Genomic DNA, 27,499 nt, shown 5'->3' with positions numbered 1-27,499 from the left:
ATTAATTATAAGGAAATGACTTTTGCAATTATGGAGACTCGGAAGTGCCCAAATCTGCAACTGGCAAGCTAGAGACCCGGGAAAGCCAATGGTGTCATTTTAATCTAAGTCCAAAGGCCTGAGAACCAGGAGATCCCATAGTATAATTCTAGTCCAAAGGCTGGCAGAAGGAAATACAGAAAGAGCTGATTCTTAAGTTCGCGACCAAAGGCAGGAAAACACAGACATTCCAGTTCAAGGAAGGGTTCCAGTTATGTTCTATTCAGGCTTTCAACTCATTGGATGAAGCTCATTGATATTTGGGAAAGCAATCTGCTTTGCTCAGACTACAAATTTACATGTTAATCTCATTCAGACTATCCCCACAGAAACACCCAGAATAATGTTTGACCAAATATTTGGGCATCCTGTGGCCCAGTCAAGTAGGTACATAAAATTAACCATCACAATACTCTTGAGAGTCAATAAAACTCTGGTAATAAAGCAGTCAAAGAACAGAGCAAAGGACAGTGTTAAAAAGTTAGGTATGTGACAGCCATACCTAAATTTAACTCGACCTACAAAAACTAGAATTTGGTGTTTTCTTTGTCTGTATTCTGCATTGAGAGGTGCTTTAGTCCATCTGTATAAAACACAGGTAAAACTGAATTTGGACCCAGACTTCCATCTGAATTGAATCCTTTGTGATGTTTAGCAATAATTTTACATAGAAAGATTGTCTGTCAGAACTGTAGTGGGAAAAACTGTTAGAGAACATACTAAAAAGGATTAAGTGTGCCTTTTATAAGTATTAGATGTAATCTAGTGCCACATTAAAGCATGTAGAGCTACACTGCCTGGGTTCAAATCCCAGCTCTACTTATTACCAAATGTGTGACCTTGGGCAAGCACTTAAACACTCTGTGCTTCAGTTTCCTCATCTGTAAAACATGGATAGTAGGACTGAGCTGTTATCGTAAAGCAGCAAAAACAGATAATAGTACATAGCAAGTTCTATATAACTGTTTGCTAATTTTATTGTTTTTGGCTTTTATACTAACATGTTCTTTTTTTCCAAAGTACTTAACTACTATCTGATATTTCACTGGCTAAGGGCTATGGGGGTAAAGTTAGAATTTTGAAGAAGGACAGATAATAAAGAACACTCCCTCCCGTGTTTATCACTTTCAAATGTGAGATCATGAGACTAGTGACTTGTCTGTCTTATGTTACTGTAACTGTAACAATATTCAACAAATAGTATGTGCCCAATAATTTTAGAAAGAACTTATTCTTTTTATAAAACATAAAAGAATGAATATGTAAATGAATATATAAATGTTCATATATACACACATAAACACACACACACAAAGAGAGAACGGGGGGAGGTAGAGAGCATCTACTCAGAGATAGTCACTGCTGAGCATGGCAGATACAATGATGAACACACACTCTCACAAAATTTACAGTTCTGTGGGAGAGATATTCAACCAATATCCACATACATATAGTTACTATGGAACTATAAACTCTGATATGTTCTCATCAAATTTATAGTCTAATAAAGGAAACATTCTAGATTTGAATTTATTAATATATTAATTATTATATACTAATTACCTGATTAGAAGTGTTATGAAGATGCCATGAGAGAATGAAAAACTAATATTAAATGAATATTTTATTTATATAACGTGATACTGAGCGTGCTGTAACAAATATATCATTATTTCTTGTAACTATACTTCAATTAAATTTTTTTACTAACTAAAAAAATCGCAGCATTTATCACTGTCTGAAATTACTTTGTGTGTTTATTCATTTTCAGTCTCCCCCCAACAAACTATTAATACAATATAAGCACCAGGAAGGGTTATCGACATTAGCTGAATGTTGCTAAATGCAATCTCTGGCTACTTTAAATGATTGCAACTTAAATTTTTCTGAGAATTGAAAAACTCCATGGACATAATAAGTAGAAAACGGACAAAAACAAAGGATAGTACATATATTCGTTCCCTGAGAAAATGTTAGTTTAACCTGTTTAAGGAGAAAATTTGATAAATATTGTTTCCAACATTCGTTTTGAAAGCCATGTACAGTAGAAAAGAGAGAAAAATTCACGTGTCATATAGTTTTTTAAAATTAGAACTGACTTAAGTATTAAAATAATTCACTTTCAAAGTGTTTAAAATATTAAAATTTATTTATGGGAAGTTCTAAAATGGTGATGATAATATTAAAAATGGTGCTGAAGCTTTACAAATCCCAAAGGCCTTTCATATATATAATTTGGACCTTCCAACAATCTGATGTTTCATGAAGTAGATTTTAGAGAGGAGTCAAAGTACTAGGTTTCCTCCTTTCTCCTTCCCTCACCAACAGTTCCTAACACATCAGATGTAGACTGAGTGCTTGCTAAATATTTGGGAATTATTATGATAATAGTATAGTGATGAGAGTGATATTTTGTTCAGAGGCATTGTATGGACATCAGGTTGGAATGTCAAGAAAAGAACAAAGAAGAAGCCAAAATTGGAAAGAATCATTTGAATCATTACAGAATTTAATAAGTGAGACCATAAAATTAGTAGGTTTTTATGAGTAGCCATCTTTTGGAGGCTATATGGTGGCTTCACAGCTCACTAACTCTCCAACTTGTTAGCCTCAGTTTCTCAAAATGTAAACTAAGTAGAAATTCCCCAGAGGGTGGTAGAGAACATGGAATGAGAGGGTGTGCATAAAGCTTCTAACCCAATCTGGCATATAATAGGCCCTGAACAAATGTTCAGTGCCTGGTGCTGCTCCCCACTCCCACAGTGCTATTGTAGTTGCATCGTAGGCTTATTTAGCAATGTCGTCCAATACTGCAGTAATGAACCAGATTGCTTGGATAATTGGCATTCTCCCCTTCAAATCCAAGATTGATAGATTCAACATAAGTCTATGCAGTTACCTATTCTTATAATAGAGAGTTCTCATTAAGGAAATGGATTAATTGGCTTACTGATATTTTACCAAGAGCCAAATTTGAATAAGTGAACTCGGCAGTACTGAGAAAAGAAAATTAAACACTAATAAAAGGAGAGATGTTCTTGCTTAGGCTGAAATCTCAGCCACAGGCTCAAATCAGGGATCTGAGTTTACGATTTGACACTATGAATGGACATTAACGTCTGACAGATAAAAATGCTCTGATTTTTTCCCCCCTGACAGTTCACTTTCTCCACAAGACACGCATACCAGCTGGAGACTGCATGTTGTCTCCTCCTCTACATTTTCATGAGGGATTCCAAACCACACGTCAGGAAATGTGTTTCTAAAATAGCATCATGCTTCACTCTCGTTTCCACAAACAGCTAATAAGACGTATTTGGGACAAACTAAATTAGAGCAAAATATTCATCAGAATCGTCCCCAAAGTATCATAGAGCTCATGCTTCATTAGAAAATTTTATCTTAATCTCTCTCATCTCCCAATAAATCACCTTTCCAATATTTAGAAAGGCTTATTACTATGATGACTAATTTTAAGGATAAATATATAAATATGCACATACAAATATACATACACATGTTGCTAAATCAAAAATTTGATTAACCTGTCCTATCTTAGTTAACCTGTCAGTAGCATTTAAAGTAGCTGTCCTCTACCTCATCTGTGAAAATCTTTCTTTTACTTGGCATCCAGGTCAATAGATTTCTTGATTCTCTTCCTACCTTAAATGCTGCTCACTGTTGGCCTTTTCTGTTGGTACTCCCTATAACCTCTACTTCCAAACTTTGGAACATAGTAGGCATTTCAAATTTAACGTGTCTCAAGCCAAACTCCTGATTTTTCTTAACAAAACATTTCTTCATTCAGTCTTCCTCATCTCAGTAAGTGGCAAATAATTCCATCCTCTGCTTCTACCAACATACTTGGAAATATCAGTAACTACTCACTTTCTTTTATATTCCACCTCCAAAGTCAGTAAATTCCATTTTCTATACTATAAAACAATGGCATATTTCAAACCTAACCACTTCTAGTTGTCTTTGCGGCTGTCATCCTAGTGTAAACTACCATCTTTTTATCATCTATCATCTGGATTATGGGAGTAGTTGCCAATCAGGTCTGATCTGTCCTTCTTGCCTTGTACAGTCTGTGATCAATATAGTTGTGACTCTGATCAATTTAAATCATATGATGCCTGATATGGATTGGCTCTTTGTCCCCACCCAAATCTCATCTTGAATTGTAATCCCCATAATCCCCATATGTCCAGGGTGGGACCTGGTGGGAGGTGATTGAATCATGAGGCAGTTTTCCCCCATGCTGTTCTGATGAAAGTTAATGAGTTTTCACAAGATCTGATGGTCTTATAAGTGTTTGGCAATTCCTCCTTCTCTCCTTTCACCTGCGGCCATATCAGATGTGACTGCTTTCCCTCCCGCCATGATTGTAAGTTTCCTGGGGCCTCCCCAGTCATGTGGAACTGTGAGTGAATTAAATCTCTTTTCTTCATAAATTACCCAGCCTCTGGCAGTTCTTCATAGCAGCGTGTAAACAGACCAATACAATGTCTCTCAGAATTCTCTAATGCCTTTCTCCAAAATACCAAATTCTCATCATTGCCTTTACAGCCCTACAGATCTGGCCTTACTTATCTTTCTGTGGCCATCTATTACTACGTCTTTTCTTTCTCATTTACTTTGCTTCAGTAACATTGGCCAACTGGCTCTTTTGTGCATATTCATATCCTACGAGAGCCTTTGCCCTTGTGCCATTTTCTCTTATTGGAATACCTGTCCATATAAATGCATGAATTTCTCTTTCATAGTTGTAGGTAGTTACCAAAAAGGACTCCTCAGTGAATACTTCTCTGACTACTCATTTCAAAATTGTTCCCCCTCCCATCTCCTTTCACACACCACTTTACACAATGTGGTTCTTTCTATTTCTTCCTGGTCTTAAACATTAATTTCCACTAGGCACATTGTATATATTTATTTATTTATAGTCTTATTTCCCATTAGGGTAGGAGTTTTGGTCTGTTCTGAATTTCCAGTGTTTAGAAAAATGCTTGGCACCTAAGAGGTAGTCAATAAGTATTTGTTGAACTCAATCAATCTATTTGTTAAACTAAAATTGGAGACTGTTTTCTGGCTCAAGTGAGGGTTGATTAATTTATGTAAAACAAACCCAAAATTTAGCCTTCAACTGGTGCCATTTATTTTCTTTTTATACTGTATTTTTTAGAGGCAGAATAAGTCAATCATAATCTTTACTTTCTCACATCTATATATATCACAAAGAGAGTGTTGCTACATAAGGAGAAATGAAAAAGAAATTATATTGTTGAGGCTCCGAGCTGTAATATTTGATGAATATTCTTGTTTTTTCATAATACAAGTCTGATTCTTTTCATATGCCTGGAGAGGCCTTTATATGAATTTAAAGTAAAATCAATTTCAAGATACTAGTACAAAAGTGTATACCCAATCTACATTGGATTATATTAAATACCCTTTTCTATCTTCAAGAATCAAGAATGATGGAAATTCAAAGCCAATTAATGGAGATGAATTTCCAAGAACAATATTTTTCCAATGAAATTATAATTCAATTGCCTTTGCATATTTTCCTTCTGAAAGGACAATGCCATGTGTTTGTTTCATGAGGGCCACGCTCTGCAGATATAGTGTCAATACTGATTGCTTTAATTACCATAAGTGATTAATTTTGCATTCTCTGAAATTGTATTTCCTTTTGACCAGCAGGCATGTAAGTGACAGCTCTAGGTTACCCTGTTCTACAGGTAAAGCTAATTGCTTTGAAAGAAGAGAGAAAAAAATGAAAGATCTGAAGTTTAGAAGGTTTCCGAGAAATCAGAACTCTAAAAATTACAAAAACTTAGGTCTCCAAGGGGTTTTAAAGACCATTTAGCCCCCATAGACAAGGATGTGATTCTTAATAGAATCCTGGAGACTGCCAGAATCTGAAGCAAATGTATAAAATATAATGAATTACCTATTTAGAATAAGATACTGTTTCAACTTTAAAAAATTATTTAATGATGTATTAAGGATCTCTATTGGAAAAGAACTGTAAGCACATGTATATTATTTCCCTCTATTACTTTCATAAATTGCCTTGTTATTTGTGGGTATTGAATTAATTTTAATGCAATGAGCATAAAAATAATTACCTACTGAGGCATAGGTAATCAAAATCATATCATCACTTGTCCTCATATACCACGATTGCATTCGCAGCAGCTACGGCATTTGGTACAATGAAGATAAAAGCAAATATATTATAAATTCTTCTGAACTATATAGCTGTTACATCTAAATTTTTCACCCCAGCTCTGTTCCATGTATTTGAGAACAGTGGGAAATGGGCTTAAAGTGCAGATAGAGGGCCTTACCCTAACTCCAAAGAATATTTTTTCAAAAGTGAGAATAAATAGATATTCAAATAAATATTACAAGGTAAATCTCATTTAGGAATAAAATTATGATATCTCCCGAAAGCGCTAAGATTCCCTTCTGCCTGGGAAAATAAGATGTGGCTTTTCAGAGTTCAGCGGTTGCTAAGACAAAGTGCCCTCTAAGGTTTATCAAAAGGGTCATTGTTTTTAGAACAATTTTTAACAGTAAGTTATTTTTTAATACTAATTATTCAATTGAGGGAAGTTATGAAATAAAGGAGTAAACAGACCTTGGAATAAAAAGGATAACAAATGTCTACATTATGAAAAATGTGTGTCTCATGTTTTTATGAGAATATAACATTTCTGATATAAAAACCCTGAATGAAGAATATAATACATTATGCTTATTCAAGAAATTGGAAACACAAATCACACACTATATTCATTTTACAAAACCTCTATTTTGTTGAACTTTAGGGCTAATTTCTCTTTTGGTGATGTAAATTGATAATGCAATAATCTGTTAATGTGTCTGATTTGTAAAAAACATTCAAGGACTATTCAGATATTTTACTCATCTTGCTTCTCCCAGTGATGCTTGCTCTCCTCCCCACCTCACCGCCAAATGATTATACTGTGTGGAGCCTAGCTGTACATCAACCTGACCCTTTCTGCTTCTGTTTCCTCCTCTGCTGAGGCAGAATAATGAATGAGAACCCAGGAAAACTTTTTAAAAACTATATTCTTTGTATATGGAAAGAGAGTGTACAGACACTGGTAGCTATTCTAGCAACTTTATGAAAACATAAATCATTTATTACATAGAAGAACAGTGAGAAAACAGTGGCTGTGACATCTGAGAATAGTTATTCCTGAGAATTACAAATGGGGTTTTTGCTTGACTCTGTTAAACCAAACTAACATGATTTCTGGGAGAAAGAGATTACTTTAAGCAGTCTCACACACTGGGCTTAGTGGACATGAGAAATGTCTTTCCTAATGAACATTCTACTGACAAATACCCTAAAGACAGTTTTCCTAAATAATATAACTCATAAAATTAATTTGGGAAAATTATTTTTACAGTTTTTTTCTATTTGAATCTAGCTATATCATACACATTGCATTAAGCATACAACCTGTGCAAAGCATGTAAATAAATAATTGAAAATCAAGTATTTTCTTATATTATGAGTAGGCAAAAAATACTACAAACAACTAGATTTTTATGTACTTACCATTAAGTTGTGTATAAGCTCTTTGGGGGCTCTACAAACATTTCTTCATATATATTTTATCAATATATTATATAAAATGTTAAGTTTTCTTTTAATAGGTGCATAGTCTTTTGTAGGTCATTATCATAAGTTAAAATATAATATATTCTGTGAAAAAATCAATAACAAGATTTGATTTTCTGGCCTAAGAAGTCAGGGTTTACCTACTCTGCCTTCTTCACACAACCGCGCATCCCATTTCTTTCACCATATGAATCCTTCACCTTTCCCCATTAAGTGCTTATTTAAAATCCCATTTATAATGTTTCTTCTGCTTCATACAAATTCCACATGATTTCATTTGTTCCAGTTATGATACTGCCTTTTAATCATAAGTGAAGAGAGTGCAGAAAGAACCTTTGCTGATGGGGAAGACAAGAAAGCCATAAGGGGTCAGTGGACTTTCAGAAAGAGGGCAGGGTCAAGGAAAGCAGTGTCAAAGGTTGTGCCAAAAGATGTCTGAAAGAAATCCACTGGATCTGATATATTGTTGATTAGTTATGGCCTTTGACAGAGCGGCTGTAGTAGTAAGCTAAATGCAAAGCACGTATATATAGAGAGTCTTTAAACAATGCAAAACTATATGTCTATGTAAAGCAAGTGTGTGTGTGTGTGTATATATATATATTATTGAAACATTTGCTCAGGGAAGAGTCAGTATAATGGGAGAGATTAATGATGTAAGAAAAGAAAAGGTATGATTGATGGTGAAGTCTAAATTTGATATGAATAACAATAAGCCAACAGAAAATAAGGTGAATGCAATATTTTTTGTGGGTCTTCTATATATTTAACAATTTCACATTCATTTCATCAAATCCTAAAGTGCTCTATAAAGAATTATTTTTTCCCAGGATGCCAACTTAGTTTTTGGTGAAGTTAGGTTTAAAATCCAGACCTGACTGAATCCCAGGACTCTAGGAGTAAAGGAAAATACAGCAAAGAGATTCAAGGGAGTTTACACAGCATGTTTAGAGCTGCAGAGTTAGGGCATCAAAACTGGGTCTGATGACTTGGAGAAGAGAAAAATTCTGTGATAGCCAGATTTTTGAAAGAGATTCCTAAGTAGTTTCAAGCACATAACTGACACATAAATTTATAATGCATGCATGCAGTCAAGCGCAGTTATGTGACTTATTCTAGTTTCTTCAATTCTAACAGAACAGAACATCAATATTGAATAAAGGCCAGGATTCCAAAATTCATACTAGTTGGGCCTATTAAAATATATGCTGAAGACAAGCAGTAGGGCTGTCTATGAAGTCTCTGAAACTAAACTTAAAAAAAATTCCAAGTATAGGAAATATGACCAATTATTTTATTTACTATATGGGACCTATTTAAGTATATGATTGGGAAAGTGAAATAAGACAAGTCTTTAAATTGGACACTGACCTTCTGCACCATCAATGAGAAAAATACATGCTGAGCACCTTTAGTGTACCTGATGGTGGGAGGGGAGGAGAGCCCACTATGCTTCATAAGCTTCCAGACTTATAAGAAAGAAAAAACTACATAGGCAAAGCAGGATATGCTGCCATTTAAACTAAATTATAGAACACTGATAAACACTGAATTAAATGGAACAATCTACTTGCAAAGTACTGGGAGGGCAATGCTGAGAATGAGAGAAATAAAGAGCCAAGGAGAGTAAATGTTTACTACTAGCCTAAACACCAAATCTAACTTCTGAGTAATCGGTTCTCTATATTAGCCAGTCAATTATTGCTTTATATTAGGGATATTGTAAGTGCTTCAACACCTACCCCTCCATACATGTATTTTAAACCCAAGCCCTTGACTATCTGAAAAAGATTAGGGCCTATCAGTCAGATACTGGAGGGCAACAAAATCTCTCTGTCACACACACACACACACACACACACACACACACACACACACACACACACACACACACACACACGGGCCCAGTGTCCACAGGGACAAAGAGCAGTGTAGGGATAGATTAAGGAGAGCCTGATGCCACAGGAATCCCATCTCACATATGAGCCATAGAAAGATTCTCAGTCAGGAGTACTCCTGAAAAGCCAGTTAGAGAATGTGCATGGAAAGCTGATTTTTCCATTTCTTAAATTTTCTTCATGAATATTTATAATTAACAGCGTATAAATATTTAAACCAAACTACAAGTGAACACAGTGGTGGAAGAAAAAAGATATTTTCTGGATATTGTTTCTAAGATAAGTGAACACCTGCTCCAATTCCATAGCTGGCCAACAGAGGAGAATGTACTTTTCCTTGTCTATTTACACATTGATATAATCATTTTGTTAAGGGTTTTAAATTGAAGGGGATGGATGGGGTGACATATCTGAACTAATACAAGTGGATATTCTTTATATCTGTTTGGTTAAAGTACAGACTAGTCTTGTACTCTTTATCTTAAATCTCAAGGTACCTCAATCTGAGGCCAAGTTCCAGTTTGTTTTCAACTTTTCATGCACGTTTTATTTAAGAGATAAGTTTCTGAAGACTAAATAAATCATCAATGTCACTATTTACTATTTGAAATGTCCTGAGCTTTCCTTATGAATAATGCTAAGCAAATCATTGTTCACACCCAGTTGTGAATTTAAGTACCAAATATTTTGCCCTTTTCCCACCTACTTTTCATATTAATTCTCTCAGGTGACATTGTCAGAAACTGAAAAATGAGTAGATATTTTAAAGACTTTATGGATTATAGAAATATATGATATTATCATCCAGTAATAGCACTGAAAACATAAATGAAGTACAGATGTTAATTACATAACTTTATCAAAACATGAAAGCCATTCATAATGAAGAGGCTCTGTTCATAGACTGTGTATAAATTATTAACCTCTCAAATGAAAAATGTCATGAAGCAATGTAAGAAATGTAATTTCAGACCCTCTTCTTCTCCTACTCTCCTCCTTCTCTCCTTCTTTCTCTTCCTCCCCTCCTTCCTCATTGTTTTCTTCATCTTCATCCTCTTCCTTCACATACCTAACGATAAGACATGGGTGTCACTTGGTTTATGAATGCTTGCTAATGCTTTTGTGTTTTCTCTGTATTTTTCTAAAATCACAATTGGCTTTTTCCTTCTACCCACTTCATTCAGTGATGACCCAAATCACTGTATTGTAACTCCCTGTGGAATTCTAAAATGAGCAATGTTTTATTGATGGGGGATTAGGAAGTACTGAACAAATCAGTAAATTAGTTGGGAGCAAAATATGTTGGAATTTAAAAATAGATATTTCTTCAGTAGAAGTATAGTCCACTGGTAGATCGTAAACCTCAAACTTAAAAATATCTGCTCCTTTAAACTATTCTGAAACAATAGTTCATGAAAAATTTGAATGCATATGTGATGATCTCAGATTTTTCAGAATCTAGGTCATTATAATATTGAAGTGATATAGATGCTTTTAAAGCAACAGTAAAGTATTTTAGTAGCATAATGAGATACCACTTTTCTCCATCAGGTTTATATACACTCTTTACAAGACTGAACTAACAGTATTTAGAATAGATAGTATCAACATCTGCTTATCTGGCATACCTTCAGTAAGAAGATATGACTTCCAAATTTATTTTAAATAAAATTGATAATTAGAAGAATAATTCATGTATCATATAAATTGACAGGAAACATTTTTCCATGTGGGTCAAAATACAATACATATGTTTCATTTTCTTAACTACACATTTGCAAAAAGGCCTTCATAGCTTGCAAAATTATTGTATATAAAATTATCCAGGGTCATGAAAACGCATTGACAGATCTGTTGGCACTTGCAACAGTTACAGTCAATTCCTTACTGACAGCAGAACATTCACAAAATACTTGATCTATCCCAACTATAATGGTAATGTTTACTGTAGACATTCAGGCAGAAATAACAGCTTACAAAGATACTATAGAAAGTTATGTAACAAATTTCACACAATAATTATCAAGTATAACTGTCAAATTAGAATGCAGCAACTATGAAAGAGTGATTGTCACCTAGAGACAATGATAGCAATCAACTTCTATCAGCACTGTTATTGCAGGAGCAGAGGTATAAATACTGAGAGGGTGTAAGAGAAAAAAAAAATATATCCCACATCCATCAAACCTCACATCCTACCATTGTACTTACTTTCATACCTACTGTCATCATTATGTAGTATTTTGTTACTTATGGAGCACCTGAAGTGTGCATGGGGTTGCATCTGTCAAAAGGTGAGTCTTTACTGGAGAGCAAGAAGTGGAAGAGTGACTTTTTGAAAATCAGGGATTAATTTAGAAAGCATCCCTAGATGATAGGACTTCTAGGGAAAATTTTAACCCAGTGTACCAGTGGCTAAAAATTAAAAAATAGAGTTGTACGGAGTTAAAGACAGGCACCTAAAATGTATTAAATAACAGTATTAATGGAAAACATCCAAGGCTAAATTGACTTACTGACTTACCTGAGGTAGATACCATGCTGCCCTATTCAATGCCTGCATACAGTGAACAATTATGAAAATGAATGCCCTCATCAGATAAAGCATGACAACTAGTTAAAAACTAGCATATATGACAATCACTATCTAAAATCCTTCCAGAAATAAAAAGAATGGTTATTTCTGATTTGAAGGACCTAAGACTAAAAATTAGTAGTTTATTAATTTTGTCATAAAACTTCATGTTCTATATTTATTTTAAATATACTCTCCAGAAATCTCAAATACCAATGATTGTTTTTGAAGTCCAATATTAATTAGATTGGCTTAATCTGACAATCAGAATAAATGCTAAAATAACCAGAAGCTTACAGGATTTACATATTCTATATTAACTCTTCTTTGACAACAAAATTATTTGTTTTAAATACTCAAAGACAAATTTTGATAATTTACCAGCATAATCATTGTCCCATTATATTTTCCAAAGAGCCATCAGGGTATAATTCACTTTCTGGAGCAAATTGTGCATATCTTTGTTACAAATAGAAAAACAACTGCTTTTCTAAACATGATTATGGAAACACAAAGTATGTTTTATGTACTGAGATAGCATCCACTCCTTCTTAAAATCTTCTTTTGATTACATTCTTACAAAACTAACATTCTTCAAAAAGTGTTCTGTAATTTGGGGCTTCAACCTACATAAGACAGAATTGGGACTTAACAGGGAAGAGGAGAAGGAATCACACAAGGAAAACAAATTTAAGCAACATAAATTCACTTTTTAGGCGGGGTGAGGTGGTTCACGCCTGTAATCCCAGCACTTTGGGAGGCCGAGCTGGGCGGATCACTTGAGGTCAGGAGTTTGAGATCATCCTGCCTAACATGGTGAAACTCCATCTATACTAAAAATGCAAAAATTTGCCGGGCATGGTGACGGGCGCCTGTAGTCCCAGCTATTCAGGAGGCTGAGGCAGGAGAATGGCATGAACCCAGGAGGTAGAGCTCTCAGTGAGCCAAGATAGCACCACTGCACTCCAGCCTGGGCGATCCAGGAAGACTCCATCTCAAAAATAAATAAATAAATAAATAAATAAATAAATAAAATAATAAGTAAATAAATAAATAAATTTTTTATTAGGTAGACTTTTTGAATTATCATCAAATTGTTTTTCTGCAACTCACAATTATTGATCTTTTTTCATGTGCCTAATAGTGCCTTATCTAGACTCTTAAACAAAATGGTAAAGGTAACAGGTTTTTTCTTCTTACAGTTTCTTCTACAATATCAAACAGAATATACAGAGATATAATTTAAAAAAAAAACTTACTGAAAAGTCTTCAAAGATTTTCTTGAGTTCTTTGTGACCATGCCTTTCAGCAATACGTGCGGGGTCTGAACCCTCCATATTTTTCATCTTAGATGCCCAGGTTGCTCCTGAACATTGAAGCAAATGAATAGCCAGGTTCTTTAAGCCAAACTTTGCTGCACAGTGGAGAAGAGTTGGAAGTTCTTTGAAATGAATATCTGTAAGCATAAGAAGTAGTAGGATTTAATGTTTTGATTTTATTGGCAATCTCATTAAAAGAAACCATCAATAGTTTTAGCAATTTAGAATCTTCCCCTCACTCAATTTCCTATATTAAAATAAATATAAACTCATATTCTCACTAGCATTAATGCACCAATCTTATTTGTCAGGTAAGCTTACTTGTTTAATTTAAAAAGCCACATCAACCTCTTAAATGAAAAAAAAAGAAAGAAAAACATGCTGTAATAACTCCTTTTGAATGTACCTAGACATTAACCAAACACTACATTAAAAAAATTCTGTAAGTTCATCTATGAAATAATTTTGTATTCTACCTCCCCGCCTAGTTTGCTTCCTTCCAAAGTTGAAATGAACATGAAATTCTTTGAGGGGTTATACTAGATTTCTATATAAAATTTTTCTTTCACAAACTAACTGCAACAGAAAATACAGGTGAGCGTTTTTATAAATAACTTCAGTGTGGAAATTTCCATCTGGATTTTACAACTTTTATATCAATGTCTTAAAGAGTTTGATTTTTCATAATTATTAACTATCAATTAGAAGACATTCATTAATTTTATATCACTATAAAATGATGAATGTAACCTGTATCCCAATGACAAAACAAAACACAAACGAATGATGGTTTGTTATTATTCTATACTTTTGCACTTAGCTGAAAAAAAAGTTATGGAAATTACTTTTTATTATGCCACATCAACATAATAGCTGTGGCATTATCAGAAGTAAGGTGAAGACTTATAGCAAAATAATCAAAGGAATCAAAACCAAAGTCAATTGTCTTCCAGTAAACTTTTAATGCAATGGAAAACAGCCATCTCATTGCTTTTTTGAAAACTGTGAATTTGCTTTAATCATCTTAGTTCATACACTATGTAGTTATTTTCTTAAATGTACACATTTACTTTGCAAACAATTTACAGTCTTACTTGTTAGATTAAAATAATAGATTTGTTTAGGAGATACAATAAACGTTTAGAATGTGTTTAATCTACAGTGTACATTTGTTTCATTTCATGGCAATTTTCATTTAATTAATCTAGATTCACTGCCTCTGTTTTTATCACCAAGGTGTAAATAGAGAAGCCATAATTCAAACCAAGGTGTGACAAATTTACTTTTCATTTTTCTTCTAGACCAAATAAAATTTTAGTTTTCAGTTGTTTCAGCCAATGTCTTTCAAACAGTAATTTCATGAGAATAGAATAAAATGTCTGGGGGAATTTTTTAAAGAAAAGTCCAATGTCACTTGCTTTACAAATACAAATAAACAGGTGAATTGTCACATAGCAAAGAAATCAAATCATACATTTGTTTGTGCAGAGCTGCTCCTAAACTTTTTGAGGCAATCCCTACAAAAGATGGCTAATAATTAAACAGAAGTAATCAAACCAAAGCTTTCAAAAGATTAACCTAGCTCACTAGAATAATAAAATGAAAATATACTCAAGTTTGGAATATGAGCATTAAACAAGAATTTAACAGTAAGATGAGTATTGAAACTGGAAATTCATGACCATGTAATCCATTTGTTTTCATAAATCATTATTTTATCTAGAATAGTAAATACTCATTCAGAGTAGAATGACCAGGTGGCCCCTTTGGGGCAAAACAACAAAGCACACAATAAAGAGAAGATTAAAAATCAGGAAATCTGCATTCTAATCCCAGCTCAGCCACTAAATCTGTGGTTCTTAAGAATTCATCTTGTGGACCTCAGTTTCCTAATTTATAAGATGAAAGGGTTGGGGGTCAAAATTATAGAACTTCTGATATTCTTCTGGGCTTGATGCCATGCCACAAATGCTTTAAGTCAAGAAACTCTCTGGAAGGTATTTTTTCCTGGGTTTTAATCAGACACCAATTAGAATAGGGAAGGTAGCTGCAAAGGTTGAAGAAACATAATTTTTATTCCTTTCATAATAGGATTTGAAACCTGATGAAATGTTATTATTTCTGTGGATCTGTAAAAACAGAGCATTGCTGTGTTTATGAAACTTTCTGCTCTCTGACAGGAGAACCATTATGTAACATGTGAGGTGTCACTTTTCCAATTCTGTCAAAAGATTAGACATATAATTCTTTTTAGAATTTTAAGAAACAAAAAAATGCTGCCAAGGTTATCATGCTTCTAAAACCTTTATAATGTAAACAAAATGCACAAAGGAAATAGTCCATCAAAACCCTATGCTACAGTTTTGTTGTTACCTCTCATATTATATAAAATATAGCAGTGGAAAATTCATAAATAGATATATACTTTACTATTAAACTCAACATTGAACCTGCCTCATTAATTGTTATAATTGAATTCTTGTTACTAAAATATTCTCTTAAATAAGAGAAAAAATTAGAATTTGCATCCACTTGGTATTTCTCTTGTTAATTATCTCAGGAAACTTCATACAAGATACTCTTTCTTTTAAATGTTTTAGTTGAATAGGTTAGGTCCTAATCTGCACTATATTCAAATGAGTCTTAATTTCTTCTTGTTAAATAAACTTCAAAATAATGCCTTTTATTACTTAAATACCAAAATTCTAAAACTTAATATTTATTTATCATGATAAGCAATATAGTGTAGCACTTAAGCATTAGGACTTTGGAGCCAGATTGTATGGATTAAATCTATACAATTTAATTTAATTCTAGTATTTAGTCATAGTGTCATTTGCACAAGCTACTTGAACTTAGGCCTCTTAATTTTCTTAATATTCAATTGATGACCACAACATCTGCTCAGTTATTAAACCTATGTCCAATGTATTCTTCCATGCAAAAAGTACTGCTAGTCCTCATTAATAGGGAATTCTGTTTATGCAAATTCATTTACTCACTAAAATTTGTTTGTAACCCCTTAAGACACTTTTCCAGGCATTTGCAGACATATGTATATAGCAACGAAAAATTTGAGTCACCCAAAGCACACATTCCCAGCTGGGGTCAAACAAGGCAACCCTATGCCTCCTTATTTCAGCTCTCATACTATAAACAAATGTCCTGTTTGCAGTCCATTTGGTGCCACAACTGTCCACAGCTTTTGTGGTTTATTTTGGTGAATTAGCTGTTTAAAATGGCCCCCAAGCACAGTGCTGAAGTGCTGTGTAGTATTTCTAAGCACTTGAAAGCAGTGGCGTGCCTTATGGAGAAAATACATGTATTAGATAAATTCATTCAGGCATGAGTTACAGTGTTGATGGTAAGTTCAGTTTGAATCAACAGTATATATTAAATAAGGTATTTTTAAACAGAAACACACATAAAGCAAGGTTATGTATCAATTGATTGATGAAAACATTGTGACCAGAAGCTCACAGGAACCTAATCCTATATTTCTCCTGGGAGCAAAGGTTCAGCACTGACTTATTCGATTACTTTACAGAACATAACTACTGCAAATAATGAGAATCAAATGCATTTTAAAGCAATCCAGAGGCCCCTTTTAATTTTGGAGAGGGAGTTCATAATTGGTTTCCCATTGCAGCATGGCCAGTTATTTTCTGACTTATGGTGCCTTATTTTCTTTGCTCCTCCATACAGTCAGGGAGGCTCTGAGAGAAACTACGGCCCCTGTATACTGCTCCTCAGGGTGAGGCCAGAAAAACTGTGGAGCTGCGGGAGGCAACTGTGAGCATTGAAGTCCGTGACTTATGAGACCTTCTCCCAGGCTATCTCTGTGTTCTGGGCCCACTCAGTTAAAATCCAAACCAGGAATGGTTAGAATCCACTTCCACAACCAACCTGCAAGTAGAAAGAAAGAGTAGTTCTACAGCCTTGATTCTCTGTTTTTTATTTTTATTGTCAGGCATAGACAAACAACAGGAAAAACTTTGGGTGAAGATGAATAGTTACTTCTTGTTCTCAGATAATTTCTTTGCAAGACTGTACATTTTAAATTTTTTGATGGAAATTCTGTATTTTGTTGATCTGTATGCTTAAGATTTGAAAGTTTTGTAAAATTGTAAAAATTGGGTTCTAAAATGATGATATTCTGTCATCCAAAGGATCTGCATGATGAGTTGACAAGAAGTATGAGAAATAGATGGAGCATGTGACCTCAAACCCAGAAGGGACTCATTGCTTACTGAATACCAGAGTGGATGGAATCCACCCTAAAATTAGCAGCAATAATGATAGGAGGAGGAAAAGGAAGAAGAAAACATGGTGGTTAACAAATGGAATTGGAGAGGTAGGGATTTAAGGTACTTAGTGGCAGATTGAGTAAGAGCAGATCAACAGAACAAGGATGTGGCAGGTGGTGCAAGATGCTCTGATTTCAGAAAAAGAGTCTTTGAGAACACACTATGAAGTGCCGTCTTATATAGGGCTGTGGGCTAGAATGGCCAGAGAGAAGTAGGCAATGAGTAAAACAAGGTTGAAGCAGGACTTAAGGCCACAGACGAAGAGCCTGGGAGCTTGGAGTCCATGTGTGGAGGTAATTCTAGGAAGCAAAGGGAGATGTGAAGTGTTTGTTAGAAGTTCCTAGAATTGATATCAACTAAAATTAAATCTCACAATATTTAAATACGTTTATTTTCCATTTTCCACTAGAAAACCCAGACAATGTTGAGGCAGTAAAAGGAGCTGGACAGTTTCATGTTTACCCCAATCCATCCAATCTGTAGCTAAACCCTGGTTCAAGTCAGAAGCCTCTAAAAATTTTATTTCTATACAAATGTACTTGCATTCTTTTCCTCTACATTCATTAGAAAAATATTCCTCTTGAAAATTACCAACTTTGTCTCTGCTGTGTCTTAACAAGACAATAACCAAGAACCAGGAAAAGATCCAGGAAAAGTTGAACAGTAAAAGTGCATAAACCAGATGGGCTGGGTTGGGATCAGATGGTTGGGCACTCTGGTACAGAGCTATGCCTTACAGGTAAAATGCTACCTGCTGGCCTTTATTTAGATGGGTCTCACATGGACATTCAAGAAATTAGGGCCACAAAGCAGTAAATCAATATGTCTGGCAAGGAAACTGTACTTCATTAGTAAGGACTATTTCAGCATTTTAAAAGGAATACCTTTTAGTCTTGAGCATTGGAGTTGTTCTTTTAAAATGTTAAATGATTTGATAATAAAATGCACAAAGGCAAGGAGGTAAATCTCAGAAATCTTATGGGCAGTAAAAGGAGTGGGTAGAACTTAAGATGCCTTTGGAAGCACTGTCATATACGTATTATAGAGACAAAATGAAAATGGAATATGAGAATGATTAGGGAAGCCCCAAGTGCCAACCTGCTCTGCATATTTCAGACGTGCCAATATTTATATTTTATAAATATTTATTTATATATTTATAATATCTATTACATATATATTTAATAATTTAATCTATGTATTCAATACATACTTTATATATTTATATGTTATAGAGAGATTATAGATAACATATATTTCTATCAACCTATCTCTATCTTTCAACACACACATATATACACACATTTTATTGATTTCTCTTGAGAACCCTGACCAGTACAGTGAGGAAGATGCTGTGGTGGCTTTGGTAAACCATAACTTACAGAAAGAAGGCATAAAAACAAGTTCTACATCTAAGTTTCTTTCCTTTTCAGAATAATACAATGTGAGTTTTCAAACCTGAACATTTTTTTAAATAACTATTTGGTAATGGCAGAATCCAGTAAGCAAATGAGTCCTTTCAGAAAGGGGAGGGAGGTGTTCTTAGGGTGGATTAATAATAGGGTGTGGTATACAGTGGTTTCTGAACCTCTCAAGAATTTCAAAGAATTTCAGACATTTGAGGATAGTTACTGCATAACAATTGCAAAAGAAAGAGGGAGTTTCCTAAGTCATAACTTATTCAAGACATTAATTAAAAAGCCCATTTGGCCCCACCTCCCCTGTGTGTGTGTGTGTGTGTGTGTGTGTGTGTGTGTGCGCGTGTGTTTCTAATTGAGGCCAACCCATGCAAACATTTTCCTAATTAAAGTAAATGGATATTAGAGAGCCTATTTCCTGTTATCAGTTACTAATAGATACTATTCATGTTTCTTTTCCTAACTCTATGATACAATTATAGATGCCTATTACTGTTGACCCTGAAAAACCTACAATTTGTGTGTTGGCCCAGAGAAGACAAACATATGTGCCTTGGTACTTGAGCACAGACAGTTCAGTGCAGCATATTCAGAAGGCAAACATGCCAGTTTTTCATTCTGCTAATAGCAGATGCCATGAATAAGAACAACAAAATAAAATGAAAAAAAAAATGACAATCTAAATTAGTGCCTTAGTCCAACGAAGAAGAATCATTTTATTTGGGGAGCTCAAATATTACTAATTTGTATCTATTGATACCAGGGTTTTATTCAGTCTATGGTTCACTTGGTTACCATTAGCTAAGTAATTAATATAATAAATTTTTATTGAGCACTAGAAATTCTTCCAGGGACTGGGAATTAATCTGTGAACCACACAGGGCTTCCTCTTAAAGGGCAGTATTTACCCATAAAGACAAAATGGCTGATATGAAGGAAATCATATACTACGAAACAAAAATTACAATGTTTCTAGGATTGTAAAAATAATGAAAAGAGTATCTGAGGTTATTTCAAACTTGTCGTTAGAAGTTATTCATTATAATAGTAATTTATATAATGAGGCAGAAAAACTTGAGAACCTTCCTTTAAATTTAAGATAATCTTCCCTATAAAGTTTCCTCTGACTGTCCTCTTTCTTTTGTGCTCCCATGACACCCTGAGCTCCTGCTCACTATAGGGTACCGGGGCATAGTCGTCCAGGGACTAGCAAAGTGGCCACTGGAGCTAGGCTGCCTGGATCCAAGTCCCAGCTCTGCCACTTACCATCTGGGCAAAGTATGCAACTTCTCATCTGTAAAGTGAAGATTAAAATGGTACCTACTTCAGGATCATTGTGAAGAAGTAAATGACAGTGTAAGTAAAGTGCTTAGACCTGTTTGACAGAGTAAGCAAAACACATGTTAAGTGCTATGCGTAGGGCACACACTGTATTCAGGACACTTATTTTTGTAGTTTTGTTTTCTCATTCATTGGCTTCTGTGCCCTCTGAGAGTGTGGGCTGTGTCCTGTTTATCCCACATTCTTCTACCTTCCTTCAGTATCTAGAAGAATACCTACTATGAAGTGGAGTACATTAAACTTTTTGTAAGCATTTCTGAGTTTTTGTTTTTTTTTTTTTAAATAATGGTATGGGAAAACATATTTTTAGATGAACAGTCACTCTAAGACTACTTCATTCTGCATCCATGATTTTTTTTTTTTTTGAGATGGAGTCTAGCTCTGTTGCCCAGGCTGCAGTGCAATGGCATAATCTCAGCTCACAGCAACCTCCGCCTCCCGGGTTCAAGCGATTCTCCTGTCTCAGTCTCCTGAGTAGCTGGGATTACAGGCATGCACCATCACACCAGGCTAATTTTTCTATTTTTAGTAGAGACGGGGTGTCTCCATGTTGGTCAGGCTGGTCTTGAACCCCCGACCTCAGGTGATACACCTACCCCGGCCTCCTAAAGTGCTAGGATTACAGGCATGAGCCATCGCGCCCGGCCTCTGCACCAATGATTTTAATTCAAGGACACAGAGTGATGGAATAAAAAATCTACCTTGACTTTAATTTGATTTATGTCAATTTGATTTATGTACATAAAAATGATGCCAATCAATTACTGTTCACTCAGTGGTTCTCACTGGTGATTCACAGAGGAGTAGAATCAGCATCATATAAAAATTTGTGAGAAATGTAAATTCTTGTACCCAACCCAGACCTACTGTATCAGAAATTTGAAGAGAGATGGCAGCAATCTGAATTTTAACATATCCTTCAAGCGACTCTGAAGCCTGCTAAAGATTGAGAACCATGGCATTAAATAAATGAAACAATAGGGGCTTGGTTCTAATAATTAAACAAAAGTGGATAGACAAGAAAATTGGGGTTAACCTCACAGAGAGCTACATAAAACTGCAAAATGTACAAAGTAGTGGACTTTCTCTCCATTCCATTCACAGTTTCTGTAAAAAACTTCCCTCTTCTGTCATGGTTTACATATTTTAAAATACATTTTCAGTAGAGTAAATGGAAAATACTACAATAGAAGTGAAAATTATGTGTATTATATTTGCCCCATATCTTTTTTACATTTTATGAAGGTATGATTGACAAATAAAAATTGTACATATTCAGTGTGTACAACGAGATATTTTGATATATGTACACATTGTAAAATGATTACCACAATCAAGACAATTAACATACCCATCACCTCATACATTTATAATTTTCTGTTGTCTGTAGTGAGAACACTTGAGATCTACTCTTTTAGTACATTTCAAGATACAATACATTATTATTAGCCACAGTCACCATGCTGGACATTAGATCTCCAGTACTTATTCATCTTACAACTGAAGATTTGTGTCCTTTGACCAATATCTCCTCTTTTCTCCCATCCCTGAAGCCCCTTAATACCACCATTCTACTCTCCGTAAGTTTGACTTTTCAAAGATTCTAATATAGATGAGGTAATCATGTAGTATTTGTTTTCTGTGTCTGACTTAACTCACTTAGCACACTGCCCTTCCGGTCTGTCCATGTTGTTTCAAACAGCAGTATTTCCTTTTTTTAAAGGTGGGATAATATTCATTTGTAGATGTATACCACATTTTCTTTATTCATTCATCCATCAAAGGACAATCACATTTTTCCCATATTTTGGCTACTGTGAACAATGCTGCGATGAATATGGGGGTGCAGATATGTCTTCGAGGCAGTGATTTTATTTCCTTTGGATATATACCCAAAAGTTGCATTGATGGATCATATTACAGTTCTATTTTTATTTTTTATGATGGGCAAACATTGGAACATTTTTTAAATTAACTTTTTATTTATAACTGACACATAATTATACATTTTTATAAGGTACAGTGTATGTTTCAATGCACACATACATTGTATAATGGTCAAATCAGGATAATCATTTCCATCACTTTTCATTTATCATTTCTTTGTGATGATATTCAAAATATTCTCTTATAGGTAGCTATAAATATACACTACATTGTTATTTGCTATAGCCACCTTACGGTGTAATTGAGCACCAAAACTTATTCTTCCTAACTGTAACTTTGTACCCATCAACCAATCACCCCTAATTTCCCTGCCCTCTCCCATCTGCAGCCCCTGGTAACCACTATCCTACTCTCTGCTTCCATGAAATCAACTTTTTAAGGTTTCACGTATGAGTGAGATCATGCTGTTTGTTTGTCTTTCTGTGCCTGGATTATTCCACTTAAAATAATGTCCTTCAGGTTCTTCTGTTTTTGCAAATGACAGGATGTTATTCTGTTTTATGCTTGAAGAGTATTCCATTGTGATATATAACACATTTTGTTTATCCATTCATTTGTAGTTGGGCATTTATGTTGATTCCACATCTTAGCTATTGTGAATAATACTGCAATAAACATGGAAGTACAGATATATTTTTAATATACTGATTTCATTTCCTTTGGATATATATCCAGTAATTCGATTGCTGGATTATATAGTAGTTTTATTTTAAATTTTTTGAGGAACTTCAAGACTCTTTTCCATAATAGCTGTACTAATTTATATTCTTATCCACAGTGCATCAGTTCCTCTTTTTCCACATTCTTCCCAGAATTTGTTATTTCTTATCTTTGTCATCATAGCCATTCTGATTGGAATGAGGTGGAATTTCATTGTGGTTTTGATTTGCATTTCTCTAATGATGAGTGATGTTGAGCATTTTTTCATATATCTGTTGGTGATATGTAATTGCCCTTTCTTCTATTTCTTTTGAAAAATGTTACATTGTCTTTTGCCCATTTTTAACTGGATTAATTCACATATATGAGTAATAATTATAATTTTCAAGTATAAGTAAACCCAATGTTGTAGTTCAGGGACAAAGCTTAACAGTATGGGTAAAATAAAACACAGACATAAACAAATATATTAAACTATATCCTCTTTACAATGAGCATATTTTAAAACACGAGGAAAGTTTGAAAGTTAATGGAGGAAAAAAGACATAACCGCGCATATAGTAGCTATATATCAAGAAAGCTGAGGTAGCTATAATAATATTTGACAAAAAAATTAAGGCAAAAACCATTACTAGAGTTAGAAGGTCATACTTTCATGATTTTTATGAGGAAGACATAGTTAAACATTTTAGGTGTCTAAAAATACAGGCTCAAAATATATAAAGCATAAAAAGGAAGTGAAGGAATATAAGGAGAAACAAAATCATTATCTTAGGGGCTAATTTTAACATACTTCTCACTGTGGTAGAATAAGGAGATTCAAAATTAATAATGCCACAGAATATTTGAATAAAGCAAGTTTAATATAAAGAAATATGTAAAACATTGTACCTGACAACTGAAGAATGACATTTTTTAATGTACATAAGAAATATTTATTTAGAAGAACTGATCATATGTTGAACTTAAAGCAAATCTCAATAAATTTCAAAGATGTAAAAAGGTATATAAATGGACAATTATAAAAGGTACCATTAGAATAACAGCACAGACCTTTGTAAATATCAGATGAAAGTAAAAAGGGAATAAACATCAGTCAAATCAGTAACTATAGATTAAATCATCTACTTTAAAAATATTTTAAAATTGCAATCCCAACTTAAGTCCACATCATGCTAACTTCCAAATAGCCTTTATACAAAACAAATTGAAAATCACATGCTAAACAATATTTATAATAATTTATTTCTTAGAGAAATATGCAATCAATAGCATTTTTAGAAAAACAGTATTGTTAGAATAATATTTCAACTAAACATTACCTATTATATTCCTACAAAAGTAATTTCCATTTGCATCTTGTAGATAATGATCACAAGCAATATAATTTCTTATAGTAAACCAGGTGTCATGGGTAGATAGAGGACATGCTTATTTTTCAGGTTTCCGTCATTGTCAAAAGTTTGTTCTGTGAGAATGTATGAATAATTCTCATCTTTCAAGGTCATCTTTTCAGCTTCCAAGATGACTCAGTCAGAAACTGATACTTAGCCAGACAGGAATGGCGTAAAAGTGGCTGGAGATGGGCTGGGCGCGGTGGCTCACGCCTGTAATCCCAGCACTTTTGGAGGCTGAGGCGGGTAGATCACGAGGTCAGGAGATTGAGACCATCCTAGCTAACACGGTGAAACCCCGTCTCTACTAAAAATAAAAATAAAAAATTAGCCGGGCGTGGTCACAGATGCCTGTAGTCCCAGCTACTGGGAGGCTAAGGCAGGAGAATGGTGTAAACTCGGGAGGCGGAGCTTGCAGTGAGCCCAGATAGCACCATTGCACTCCAGCCTGGGCGAGAGGGCAAGACTCCGTCTCAATTAAAAAAAAAAAAAGTGACTGGCGATAATGCAGCCAGCTACTTCAGCCTTCAAGCCTTGTCTGCTCTTTATCATCTGCCTCTTGATGCTGGTGTTCTCCTACTTTTTGAGTTCTTTGCCTAAACTGTTACTTTTTTTGATGCATCTGCTATTCTGTCCTTTGTATTTCACATGGACTTGTTCACAATTTGTTCCATAGCTTCTAATCATACCTTTCCCAATATTTATGCATCTTAACTCAGTGTTATTTATCTGATACAAACTCTGGAGATGCTTAAAATAAGGAAAGGGTATACAGCAAATGAAACTGCAGTTCACTACATTGGAAGATGAGCAAAAAAGCTAAATTTTACATAGACCTGTTCTACGTTTTATCTGGATAGCTCTTTTACCTCTCCACTCATTAACATTTTGCATTGTCTCAATCAGTCTGCATTCCCATCTGTTTGTAGATATTTTGTGGCTTGATATGTTTGGGGTACATAGTGTATCAGAATATTAATTCTTTATCTTCCCAGGCATTTGCTCTGTAAATAATACCTTTTGATGCTGAGTTTCACTAGAAACCAATATATCTACATTATTTTCATGGCACAAAGAATTGGGAGTACCTAGATCCATGGGGGTACATTTCTAGCATTAATGGATGGTGTTGTGTATATCACAAGTTATTTTGTGGCTTTTTTTCACTTCTCTCTGGAGAAGGACATGACATGGTTGATCATATTCTTCTCTCAGAAACATTATCTTCAGTTGGCTTTTAAGAGACGTTCAGTGACTGCTGCTTCTCAGTCTCTTTATGGAAATTTCTCTCCTAGTCCTCTAAATACAACAATGTGTAGGACTCAGACCTTTGCCCTGCTCTGCACTCTCTGCAGAATAATCTCATTCAGGCTATGGCTGTGAATATCACATATGAGCTCCTTCCTGGGTGTTTGACTTATATACTTAATACCAACCAATTTATTCTATTTTAATTAACATAGCCAAACTAGAACTTTTGATTACACTGTCAAAACAATGTCATCACACTGTCAAAACTATTCTTGCCATAGTACCTCTATTTCAGTTAACAGCATTGATATTTATTTTATTTATATTTTTATAAACATGTATTTAGTTACACACAGACCAGTCCTCTCTTTCTTTCACCTACAATCTATCAGCATGTCCCACAATCCTTACTTTCAAATATCTACCAAGCTCAAGCAAGTCTCATCACTTCCACTGCTACCACCCAGGTGACAGTCACCTTCAAGCCTCTCCTGCCACTACTAGGACAGTCTCCTATCTGGTGTCCCTGTTTCCATTTTTACACACCATAATCTATTCTCTGCCTAACAGCAAGAGTAATATTTTGTCTTATGTAATTAGATGATATTAAGCGATGTGTAAAATCCTCACATGGCTTTTCATCACTTACTCTCTATCCTCTTACTTTATTTTTCTCATAACCCTTATCACTATTTGCAATGGTCTTATTTTGTTGCTACTGTTTTATTACTCTGTTACTCTCAATGACTTAAATAAAAGTTTCATGAAGAAGAACTTTCCTATACAGGCCGCCTGTTCCTGGAGCACCTAGAAGAGTGGCACTTAGTTTGCACTTGTTACATAAATGAATAAATAAGATCACTTAATAATCTTTCACATCAAGGTGCTTCTAATTGGGAGAAAATACTACGTCCACAGGCTTACCTTTTTCATCTATAATTACAGAGTCCTCTACTTTTTCAGAACATGTGTTGTTATGGTAATGGAAATGAGCTGAGAGGGGATTATAAAGGTCACTGAAAATTGGAGAAGGGCTTATCATTCCTAAATGCTTGTTCCTTAAAGCTGGACTCAGGATAGCACATTGCCTGTGATACGCAGTGTTAGGTTGCATCCTGAGGCCAGATTTACTTGACTCTGTAACAATGTCCTGTCTTCTCTATCTATGCTTCTTGTATACTCAGGCCAGAGGTAATTCCTTGTCTACGGAGTGATTCTAGGATGAAGAAGGCCAAATTCTCATCCTGGTATCAACCTTGTTGTTTATTTTTTTTCCTTCTTTCTCTCCCTTCTTTTTTCCTTCCTGTTTTGTACTCACAGACTCCAACCACAGTATGTTGTAAACCACAGTATGTTTTCAAACTTCACATTTGGGGAAATATAGAATCTTTGAAGAAACACTGTAAGCGTGAATAACAATAGTACAATTTTGGAAAAATCTTTTTTTGCTTACTCAGGTAAAAAAAATTTGAAAGATTCAAACTGGCTGTTTTATTTTATATTATTTGATTCAAACAGAATCATCAGTTCATAAAATTAGCTTGAGAATATGCTAAAATTATTATTGGCAAGAGGTGAAAATTTGTACTTGTGGGTTGTATTAACAAAAAAAAAATGGAGTGGAAAAATCTATAATTTAACAGTCAATTTACATGCCAAATCTCTAATTTAATCACTAGAAGTTTGT

At 34.4% G+C, this 27,499-nt stretch overlaps 1 protein-coding gene across 5 annotated transcripts in view; it reads right to left on the bottom strand.

The window, feature by feature from the left end:
* Positions 1 to 27,499, bottom strand: part of BANK1 (B cell scaffold protein with ankyrin repeats 1) — a 319,844-nt gene that overhangs the window by 174,781 nt on the left and 117,564 nt on the right. For all 5 annotated transcript variants that reach the window (XM_001108807.5, XM_078002029.1, XM_078002032.1 and 2 more), the window contains one exon: positions 13,435 to 13,631. In XM_001108807.5, the coding sequence (XP_001108807.4) occupies positions 13,435 to 13,631 (197 nt within the window). The remainder of the gene's footprint in view (positions 1 to 13,434; positions 13,632 to 27,499) is intronic.

The sequence above is a fragment of the Macaca mulatta genome, chromosome 5 (genome assembly GCF_049350105.2).
Source record: "Macaca mulatta isolate MMU2019108-1 chromosome 5, T2T-MMU8v2.0, whole genome shotgun sequence".
Lineage (NCBI taxonomy): Eukaryota > Metazoa > Chordata > Mammalia > Primates > Cercopithecidae > Macaca > Macaca mulatta.
The sequence above is the reverse complement of the archived record's forward strand: the minus strand, read 5'-3'. Positions and strand labels throughout refer to the sequence as shown.